The sequence below is a fragment of the Bos taurus genome, chromosome 10 (assembly GCF_002263795.3).
Source record: "Bos taurus isolate L1 Dominette 01449 registration number 42190680 breed Hereford chromosome 10, ARS-UCD2.0, whole genome shotgun sequence".
NCBI lineage: Eukaryota > Metazoa > Chordata > Mammalia > Artiodactyla > Bovidae > Bos > Bos taurus.
In genome coordinates this window covers 54,559,606-54,571,316 of record NC_037337.1, presented here as the reverse complement: position 1 = coordinate 54,571,316, position 11,711 = coordinate 54,559,606, and the positions used below count along the sequence as shown (strand labels likewise).

Genomic DNA, 11,711 nt, shown 5'->3' with positions numbered 1-11,711 from the left:
ACTGACCTTTTCCAGTACTGTGGCCACTGCTGAGTTTTCCAAATTTGCCGGTATATTGAGTGCAGTACTTTAACAGCCTCATCTTTTATGATTTGAAATAGCTCCTCCCCTGGCTTTGTTCGTAGTAATGCTTCTTACGGCCCACTTGACTTCACACACCAGGATGTTTGGCTCAAGGTGAATGATCACACCATGATGGTTATCTGGTGTGTGTGTAACTTTTTTATACAGTTCTTCTGTGTATTCTTGCCAGCTCTTCTTAATATCTTCTACTTCTGTTAGGTCCATACCATTTTTGTCCTTTATTGTGCCCATCTTGAATGAATAGCAAGTCTGAAATCTAGTACATTTGTGTACTATTACATTGTCTTCTGGATAATTTACTAACAACCAGATTTTGGGAACATGATTTGTCTGTAAAGTGGAGATTCTCTGCAGTTGAGTTTATAATCATGCTACGTCATCTGCTGTAAATTCAAGGTCATCTTGAGAATTCTTTGTGTTGCTGCAAAGAACTGTATCAGAAGCTATCACCAAGGATAATGGCTTGGAAACAGTTCTATTTGAAAAATAAGTCACAGTTTTTGGTTTTGCTAGAATAGAACTTTATTTATGGTATCAAGATTTTTTAAAACGGTTTTATATTTTAAAGTATGCAATAAATTTTGATACATTGATCTTGGTAATATTTTCCCATATGAGAAGATTTTAGAAAACAATGTCAAGTGGCTTATAATTCAAAAGAGTTGTTTGACTTGATAATTCTCTGGAATTTCAGATTATAAATAAAAAACAAAAACAAATAAAACCATTTAAATTAGGATGAAACACATTTGTAATACAATTTTATGTCCGTTAAAATTTGTTTGATTACAGAGAAAATATAGGCTAAAATTATGTGCTTATAAGTTCTAAAAAAATGACATCCTTGCTTTAAGAAAATGACCCTATTTACTTCCAGCTGCAGAATGAGTTTTGAGATACTTTGCTGTTTGGGATGAGGGGCTGTGTTGCTTGATTCAGGCTCCTTTCAGACCATCACTGCATACCTGGAAAATGAAGCAGATGCTGGTCTGTGGCTGGGTGCTGGTGGGAGTGTCTGGTCTTATTAACATGCTGTTTTATCTGAGTCACAGAATCACCCAAGTGAATGAGTCAGATGAAAAGCAAGCTATATATTTTCTCAAGCTCTGAAATCTGCCATATTTGACAGAAGTGATATTTAAACAATCATGTGGTAAAATCATTTTTTAACAAAAGCAGTTTTCATGTTCAGTTCTACATAATGAGAACATTCCAAAATGCATTGGCTCATCTTAACACTACTTTGCTCATGTAGAGAAAATGAATTCTGATGGTAAGATCCATATACAGATAAAAATATGTATACATATATTTGTATATATTCAATACCAGAGATGATCCTTCCCTGTCTGTTAGCAGTCAATTCATGTTTAAATGAAGAGATTTCTCTTTGGGAGTGTGGTTCATGTTCACACCTGATTTGACAAAATCTGATGGCCGGCACAAAGTACCTTCTGATTGTATGAAACTTTACAGAGCATCTCTCTGGAACGGACAACAATCTTACATGACAATGAGAGCGTGCATTCGTGGTTATTTTCCTTTGACAGATGAAGAACCAGGAACCCAGAGAGGTGAAGTATGTTGCTTCAGTTTAAACATTTGGTAAGTGATAAAAGCAGGGCGTTTCCCCTGAATGCTGGTTAACACAGAAGAAGATAAGACAGAGGGTGCATGGATCTGTGAATTACTTTCTCTAACCTGGGCTGCTGATATGATGTTTGGAAAGTGGCTTTGCTTCTGTCACTTATGAGATCCCTACCAGGTGCTGAAAAGTACACATGGTATTAGACCCCAGCAAACTGTAACCAACAGCCGGATACACTTTTTACACCTCTTGGAGTGTGTGTGTGTGTGTATTTAAGAAGATTCATAACATATATTTACAATTATCCCTAAATCACCAAAATACCATATTGAGAAATAGCTTTAACTTTTTTCAAGAGCATTTTTCTCTACAATCATTCCAATACAGGTATAAAATATATAAATACAGCCTTGGCACACTTTACCTTTGCAGATGCACTGGAACACTTTCCCTTTTGCCTTATTCTGCTCACCCTGACTTTTGATTGTTTCAAAATTCCTTTACACATCTCTAAGTTCCTTGAGGATGGGGATGGATTTCTTTGAAGCTGACAACTCTCACCCCTTGGCCTAGACAGAGCTATGCGTATCACAGGCATTCAGTAAACCTTTGTTGAATGCACGCACAGGATTTTTATGTACTTCTATTTAGCTAAAGTAGAAGTCTATCTCTAGCATTTTGCCTAAAGAGTTTTGGATTTATAGCAAAATATTTTCATAGTAAACAGTTTTTTAAAAAGCATAAGAAACATGGTAATAAATTTAAAATGATGCACTGTAACTATTCTTTGGTAATTTTTAACAAATTATTTGGTTTTTTTGACTAAAGTGAAATACTAAAAATATAAAAATGCAACTACAGAAATTAGCTTAATCTGTAAACATAATAAACCCTGTAAACATATAAGTACTACATAATTGTGCAAGTGTAAAGAATGACTAGTAAAGGCAAGTATTATACATTTAACTTAGTTCTTCAAGGCATATTTAGGAATACTGCTTTGTCGAGCTTTAGTTTGAAGAAGGAATTCTTTTAACTAAATGAAAACAGTAAAGAGTAATGGCTCTATCAATGAGCCATAGGATATACAGGCAAGAGGGAGGCACTGATACCTTTCAACCTTCGCAAATCTGAATTTGCTTCACATGTCCTACGAACTACCTTGTTTAGTAAAACCGCGTACTAACAAAAGCCAAATACTTTTAAAATGAAGAAGTAAACAGCTTTTTGTAAGTGAATCAGTTGACTGAAAATATAGGTTACACACTTTCCAATATTTTTCCAAAAACCTGCTACTGCATGTGCAGTAGGCAGGTCTAAAAAATAATAACTAGCTGCAGGCAGCACTGAATATATTGTCGTGTACTCAGTATTGAAGTTTTTTTCCCCAAATTTCAGTTCTCCTTCTCAAAAAAATCACACTTTTCACACATGACACTTATCACAGGTATTCACAGTTATCATTTCAGTAGTTTAAGAAAGAACTGCCTGGCAAATACTGTAAAAGAGGTAAATCCAAGGACAAAACTCACGATTTCAGGCACACAGGACTTGGGTGTGAACTCAATCCTTGGGTGTGAACTCAAAATAGAACAAAACCACTATGTAAATGCAACACATTACTAAAATGAATGAAATAATGGAAAAGTTGTCATACTAGTTCTTCTAATTCGTTGACATGATTTTCTCCAATATCTGAGAAGCATCAATGGCCAAGGATTAGTAGTTCCTTGGAAAATTTTAAGTCAAGATCTTGCTTTAAAAAAAAGTGGCAGTAAAACACCATAAATGATTACTTAAAATCTAATCAACGCCATCAAAACCCTGAGTGTTCTCAATGGCCATCTGAAGTTTATCCCATAATTCTTCAAATGACTCATAGGGTGGCAAGTCCAGGCGATTAAAGCTGAAAGAACAGAGAGAAGCTGGTTATGACGGACAGTGACAAAGTGACAAAGCAAGCTCCCAGGGCAAACTATTCACAGTGCAGCTATTTGTGACAGAATGTTCCAACAACAGGACAAGACCTTTTCTCTTTAGGGAGAAGGAAGGTCTAGGATTGGACTCAAGGTGCGGACTCTCTTCCGGACTTCTTGGTGGTGACCTCTGACCTCCACCCTGACCTCCAAATGTTTGGGTTCCTGTCATTTGAACCTTCAAGAGGGAATGTTCTAGGCCTTTGTGGAATGGCTTATCATTCATGTGACGGAGGCAACATATCATCAACAGCTCAGATGTGTCTCTCCAGTGTTCAGCTACCTGGACTTAAAGCCCAAGCCTGCCTGGTAAAGAAACACCTGTTCCTGAGTTAGTCTTAATGTCTCTCCATCCTCTCCCTCCCATCCCCCACCTCCTTATCTGCCACCAACAAAGCACAGAGGGAACTAGACCTTCTGTGTCTAGACTGTGAAAGGACCTTCTCTCTCTGAGGACTTGGTTCTCTAGGGTCAAAGAAACTGCTTACCAGGTATGAGCTCTTGGCAGCTTCTCAGGTGTGCCCCACTGCTCAACTGTAAATGACTGTGGTCCGTTTGAGCCTACAAGGAAGAGAAGTTACTTTGGTTTCATTTAGCCTTTATAGGAGCTCCTGAACATTTCACAACTCACTTTTGCTAATGCAGAACTTAAAACACACAGATAATTCATCTAGTTTCTTTAAATTCGAAAGAAATAATGCTGTCTTGGGCTGATGACTTTACTGTCCAGCCACTAAATGAGGACTCCTATCAGTTCATCTGTATCACAGGTATCACTCTGACCTGTGGGGCATGTCTAATGGGACTTTTGCTGTTCCCCAGCCCTGCATTTCCATATACCACCTCTATCATAGGTACACAGAAAATGGGCGTTTTTTTGAGTTCCACTGAAAACAGCTTTAATTTTTTTCTGATTATTTTTCTCTATTGCTTTATTTTTTTGCAGTAAGATTATATAATAAAAGATGTAAAGATCACCTGAAATTCCACTGTTAAATCTAAGTAAACATCCTATCATTAATCTTTTTCTGCATATGCATAGAATTTTATGTGCATGTGTTCATTTATACATGCTACATTTTTCTCTTATTATGAACATTCTTAGAAACTTTTTCTTCCTTTGGAGTTTTATTCAATTATTCCTTTTGCAATTCTCAACATCCTTCAACCTCCCAGGTCATCAATGCTAACAACCTGATGAGTCACCTTCCATACTTTTCTCCATGTCTCAGACTCATATCCAAATATGTGTGTGAGAGTATAACTGTCAGAAGCAGTACTAAAAATACTATTTTCCATACTACTGTTTTCTCAAAAAGCACTGCTGTTCACACATCACCCATCACAATTATATCTACAGTTACAATTTCAGTACTTTTGTCATTGTATTTTCCATATTTTCCTGCCTCTTGATTCTCTCACCTGAACACTCCATTTGAAACACTCCCTATTAAGTCAACCAATATAAATATAACATACTTCTTCTTTCTTGGGGGGCTAAGCCACACTTCATATGGGATCCCAGTTCCACAAACAGGGCTCAAACCCGAGTGGAAGGGATCAAACCCCTGCAGTGCTAGTGTGAACTGCCAGGGAAGTCCCCGTAACATACTTTTTATTGGCTAGATAATACTGTATTGTAATATTAACATTCTGAAGCAACTTCTACTTCTTTTGTAAATTCATAAGAATTTGAATTTATAGTCTAACACTAATAACTCTGGACCTGTGTATGAGATACTGTGTTAGTCGCTTAGTTGTGTCTGAATCTTTGCGACCCCATGGACTGTAGCCAGCCAGGTCCCTCTGTCCATGGAATTTCCCAGGCAAGAATACTGGAGTGGATAGCCATTCCCTTCTCTGGAGGATCTTCCTGAACCAGAGGTCAAAGCTGGATCTCCTCCATCATAGGCAGATTCTTTACCATCTGAGCCACCAGGGAAGCCTGTATGTGAAATATCTCCTCCAAATTCCAAAAAATGCATGCCATCAGTGGGTGACTGTAGGTCTGGGCTGCATATAAGAGGACAGTGGAGCTAGAGATGGAGAGGGTGCTTGCCCTGCTTTGATTTTTCTCTACTGACTGGTCAAAGAGCAGGAGGAGAGAATGGAAGTCAGGGAAAACCACTGGAAAGACAAACCCAGTCAGGTGGGGAATGAGCATGTTGTTGAGTGGCAACTCTATAGTCTCATCCTTCTCCTTGGGAGAGAAGAGGCAGCTGCCTGACAGGTTCTGCAAACAGATGTTCAGTTAAGCTTAACAAGGAAACCACATAGGCCAAGGAGGGGATAGAAGGGCTCCGATCTTGGCTATACCTCCTCTGAAAGAGTTGTTTTTCTTGATATCTTTAAAAGCAAGTACATGCCATTCCAATAAACAGAATATTTGACTTTCTTTATTCCATTCTTTCCCCCAAATGTATTCTACTATGAAACACTCTGTATTTTGTTGTACACCTATTAGTACCCTGTGGAACTTTATATGCTGTCTATCTTAAACCATCGCACCACAGCAATGTTTTTTCTGTAACAGAATGCAGAATGGGAATCAAATCTAAAATTCAAGAATGGAAAGTAACTTGAATCATTTCCTGTGTTCAGTTTTCTCTTTTGCTATCTTATTGAGAGTCCCTTGGACTGCAAGGGGATCAAACCAGTAAATCCTAAAGGAAATAAACCCTGCATATTCATTGGAAGGACTTCTGCTAAAGCTGAAGTACTTTGATGCTAAAGCTCCAGTACTTTGGCCATCTAATGTGAAGAGCTGACTGACTGGAAAAGATCCTGATGCTGGGAAAGATTGAAAGCAAAAGGAGAAGAGGGAAGCAGAGGATAAGAAGGTTAGATAGTATCACTGACTCAGTGGACATGAATTTGAGCAAACTCTGGGAGACAGTGAAGGACAGGCAAGCCTGGCATGCTGCAGTTCATGGGCTTGCAAAGGGTTGAGGGTTGGACATGATTTAGCAACTGAACAACAAACAACAACAACAAAATAGAAGGTGTCCATATATTTTGATCTTCTGCAGTGTATCTAACTGTAATCATTTAAAACTATGAATTCTTTTTAATTAATTAAATATTTGTATACATGAAAGAAGACTGAAGACTAGTCAGTCATGAAAAAGACAACTGGCATCAGCTCCATTTTTAAATGATCTACGGAAAATCCATACCATACAGTTCAGCAAATCCATTCATAGGCACACGGGATGTGCCAGTGACAAACTGAAGTAATCGTATTCTTTTTTCTGAGTCCATCATTAAAACAGCCTGCATAAAATATAAGCAGCATTTAGGAACATCACTGGAAAAAATGTTAACAAAACTACCCTTAAAAATATGTTACCAGAGTTTAGTTAGAGTCTGAATCATCACTTGTGAAATTTGCGTGTTTCCTTTACTTCAAGTTGTGTTTATGGTGGTTTACAAAGTTCTTGAGACTCCATTTCCAAGGCTTCATGGTAACTGTTGAGAATGGGGTTATAGCCTAACAAAGTGACAAAATTTCCTCTTGGCTGTGACTATGTGGCTTTTTAAAATTTTTTATTTACTGGAATTATTATTTAAAAATTGTATTTACTGGCATACCCATTTCTCTATCACATTCCAAGGAGCCAAGTAGGAGTCCCAGAGAATACACTGCAGGTTACAAGTTCCCTTGAAGAATCCCTTCTTTAGTAAGGAACCAAGAGCCTCTCTCTCAGCTAATACTGCCACTTACTACATTTTACTTATCTACAAATAAGTATGTATGAAGGTAAATGTATATAGTACAAAATAAAAAACAATTTTTGTGGGGCTATGTACTGGGTTGGCCAAAAAGTTCATTTGGTTTAAAAGTAAAATTTAAAAACATATTTTTCATTTTCACCAAGAACTTAATTGAATAACATATTCCCTAACTGAGCAAACTTTCTGGCCCACTCAATATATTTTTTGTCTTATCTATATGTGATCCACTAGTATAGGTAAATATGACTGAATCTATCAAAAAGTAACATAAGAAAAGGGAAACCTTCTATTACCTTCCAAAACCACTGGATGACTTGATGATTTATGCTGTAGCCATTTTTGTACTTTGTGTGTTCTCTCCAGTCATTCACATCCACATCTCCCAAGCCACACATCAGAAGCTACATAAGAAGACATGTCAAACTGTAGACAAGAAAAATCAGGGGTACAAAAGTCCTGTTTTAAGATAAAAGCAATATTTCTTACCTCTAGTTCATTTTCATCAAAAATTTTGATGAGATCCTGTGGTATCAGTTCAAAAAACCCCTAGAAGAAAGAATATATTTAAAACCCTAGTTAGTGGGGTCAATGGACAATTCCATACTTCAGTTTCTGGGTGGGAATGGAGAAATCCCATACCCACACAGATTCCTACCCCTACATGGTTCATGGGCTCTTTAACTGACATTTCAATGTCAGCAAGAAAGTACACGTTTGTTCTCCCATTGATTCCTCAAAGTGGTTATTTTCAAACCACCCTACACCTTTCAAGCTTCCTTCTCCACGTCACCCTTCACAGCAGACAATTTCTATTTGAGAGAGAAAATAAAAGCAGTTCTGCTGGATGGAATTCCCTTCAACATTCTGCACCCCCACTTAGCACCAACATCCATGAGGGTCTTGTCCCCATTGCAGTGGAGAGAGGGACCACTTCCTCTCTGTGCTTCATTTGTTTCCCCAAGGATGTCTTCACCAAACCTTTACTAGCTCACATTTTTTTTTTTGTTTAAGATTTTTTGGGGGATGTGGATCATTTTTCAAGTCTTTATTGAATTTGTTACAATACTGCTTTTATGTCTTGGTTTTTTGGCCACGAGGCATGTGGGATCTTAGTTCCCCAACCAGAGATGGAACCTGCACCCCCTGCATTGGAAGGCAAAGTCTTAACCACTAGACCATCAGGCAAGTGCCTATTAACTCACTCTTGATGCATCTAAATTTGTTCAAGCCATATTTACTTTCAAAACAAAATAAGAAAGCAAACCCCTCTTTCTTCTCTTCACACCCATGTTCTGGACAGTGTTACTACACATTACCAAATCCACTTGCTCCCCCTCATCCCTCAACCACTGCAATCTGACCTCTTCACCAATGCTTCCCTGAAACTGTCTTGGAGAAAGTCAAAGACAACTTTATGGCTACATCTAAGGAATACTTACTAGTTCCCTATCTTATCTGACTTCTCTATACTATGATATTGTTGACAATACCTTTGTTCTTGAAACTGTCTGCTGTTGATGGTTTTCCTCTTATGTCTCTGCCTTTGCTGATTTTCTCTGATGTCTCCTTTCTTCCTGTCCATTCCTTAAATGTTGGTGTTCCGACATCCCCATGTGTGGCCATCCACTTTCACCATTCTTACCATTCTTTTGAATTTTCCATCTTGTTTAGTCCACAGCTTCACAGAAAGCAGACAGTCCCCAGATCTCCATCCTTTAAATCACCCTGAGCTATAAATCTCCTTTCCTGAGTATCATTCATGTGCATGCATAGCTCCGTTCCCACTGTCCTGATCATTTCCCCTGGGGTGATTCCAGCACTTGTTCAACTAGCCTCTGCTGCTTGTCTTGCCCTCCTCTAGCTTACTATTCATTCATATCACTTCCAGAAAAATCTGAGCAAAATATACACTGAATCTTGGTATTTTATTGTTAGCAGTCTTTAATGCCACCTTCCTTCCTCACTGGACTTCAGAGAAAACACCAAACAAATAGGCCCCTCATCATCTGGTTCCTCCCATCTCTCCAGACTTAGTTCACCTCTTGCATCCCCATTGGCTCAGATGGTAAAGAATCTGCCTGCAAAGTAGGTGACCCAGGTTGGATCCCTTGGTTGGGAAGATCCCCCGGAGAAGGGAATGGCTACCCACTCCAGTATTCTTGCCTGATGAATTCCATGGTCAGAGAAGCTTGGCAGGCTACAGTCCATGGGGTTACAAAGAGTCAAACACGACTGGGCAATTAACACTTGCATCCTCTCATCCAGTACAACTGCCTGTATTTTCTCTAATGTGTGCCCAGTTTGTCTTATTACTAGACTTTACATGTGCCGCTCCCTCTGTTTGGAACTGTATTTCCTTCTTCTCTGTGGCTGGCCAATCCCTCTACCCCTCCCATGGCCCTGCCCCCACCTCTCCCTGTTCTGGTTTCTACCTTTCTTCTCTGCTCACCTAGTACTATGGGCTTCCCTGGTCCATTTCACCCTTAGATTCTCTGCTCCTCGACAACAGGACCTACATCCTTTTGCCTTGCATAGCACCAGACACACGGTCAGTGCTCAGTATTGAATAAATGAAAAAGTGTGTGATATTTAACAGAAGACTTTTAATTAGCTTAGGAAATGAGTGCCCTGGCAACAGCCTAAATGTTCATCAATTTGGAACTTTAAGTGACTTATGAATTTACATGATGAATAAAATACAGCTACAAAGAAAGGTCACTATGTATCTTGATATGTAAAACACCTCCAATAAGTATTTGACAAGAGAAGAAAAAGAGTCACAAACCAACATGTATGGCATGATTCCATTTAGGAAAAGACATAAACGGCATGTTCCAGGGGTTCCCAGGGGCTTCCCTAGTCGCCCAGATAGTAAAGAATCTGCCAGCAACGCAGGAGAGCTGGGTTCAATCCTTGGGTTGGAAAGATCCCCTGGAGAAGGGAATGGTTACCCACTCCAGTAATCCTGCAAGGAGAATTCCACAGACAGAGAAGCCTGGTGGGCTACAGTTCATGGAGTTGAGAAGAGTTGGACATGATGAGTGATTAACACTTTCACTTTTCAGGGGTTCCCAACCCCTGGGGCATGAATAAGTGCTGGTCTGGGGAACTGGGCCACACAGCAGGAGGTGGGGGTGGGCGAGCCAGTGAAGCTTCATCTGCTATTCCCCATGACTTGCATTACTGCTGAACTATCCCTCCACCTGACCCCAAGATCCACAGAAAAACTGTGTTCCATGAATCAGTCCCTGGGGCCAAAAAGATTGGGGTCTGCTGATATATTCCACGCTCTTGTCCCTTTGTTCACCTATGTTTACTTAAGGTGAGGGGAGGGGACTATAAAAGGTGAGGGGGGATCCATGCTACGGAGGACTGTTTATTGCATGGACTTCTTGAATGACTGCTTTTTAACTCAACATCTATTCATTTAATACTCTGTTAGTATGAAAACAAGGGCTTCCCTTGTAGCTCAGCTGGTAAATGCGGGAGACCCCAGTTCAATTTCTGAGTCAAGAAGATCCCCTGGTGAAGGGATAGGTTACCCGCTCCAGTATTCTTGGGCTTCCCTGGTGGCTTAGCTGGTAAAGAGTCCACCTGCAATCTGGGAGACCTGGGTTTGATCACTGGGTTGGAAAGATCTCCTGGAGAAGGCAATGGCTACCCACTCCAGTATTTGGGCATGGAGAGTTCCATGGAGTGTATAGTACATGGGGTTGCAAAGAGTCAGACATGACTGGTGACTTTCACTTCACTTCAGTATGAAAACATGGGCTTCCTTGGTGGCTCAGACAGTAAAGAATCTGTCTGCAATGCAGGAAACCTGGATTCGATCCCTGGGTGGGAAAGATCCCCTGGAGAATGAAATGGCAACCCACTCCAGTATTCTTGCCTGGAGAATTCCATGAACAGAGGAGCCTGGTGGGCTACAGTTCGTGGAACTGCAGACTTGGACACGACTGAGCGAGTAACACTTTACTTCAGTATGAAAACATAATTCAAGATGGCTTTAAAAAGCAAATCACATACTACTTTTTTCTCTGATACAATAAGGTCCCTTTTTTCTCTGATATGACAATGGACTGTGCTTTGAAACTATAGGATAGGAAACAAAAGAAAATGAATACCTCTTTAAAAGCAGCCATTTGCTTCTGGATTCGGTTTACAAATCGCCACTGTATTACAAGACTAGAAGAAAGAAAACATTTTATCTTTTTCACAGGGAATAAGAAAAGATGTTAAGGTACACGTATTCTGGTTAGAAACAAAAAATAAAGACTAGCTAAGTCCAAGGCAAAAACTGAATGAGTGAGTAAAAGTATAGAATTGTT

At 39.5% G+C, this 11,711-nt stretch overlaps 1 protein-coding gene across 2 annotated transcripts in view; it reads right to left on the bottom strand.

The window, feature by feature from the left end:
• Positions 1–581: 581 nt before the first annotated feature.
• The window catches only part of NEDD4 (NEDD4 E3 ubiquitin protein ligase), a 144,459-nt gene continuing 133,329 nt past the window's right edge, over positions 582–11,711 (bottom strand). For both annotated transcript variants that reach the window (XM_003586572.6, XM_010809316.4), the window contains 6 exons: positions 11,508–11,568; positions 7,870–7,929; positions 7,677–7,784; positions 6,825–6,921; positions 4,137–4,209; positions 582–3,578 (listed from right to left, as the gene is read on the bottom strand). In XM_003586572.6, coding sequence (XP_003586620.1) covers positions 3,476–3,578; positions 4,137–4,209; positions 6,825–6,921; positions 7,677–7,784; positions 7,870–7,929; positions 11,508–11,568 — 502 coding nt within the window. In that variant the 3' untranslated portion in view covers positions 582–3,475. The remainder of the gene's footprint in view (positions 3,579–4,136; positions 4,210–6,824; positions 6,922–7,676; positions 7,785–7,869; positions 7,930–11,507; positions 11,569–11,711) is intronic.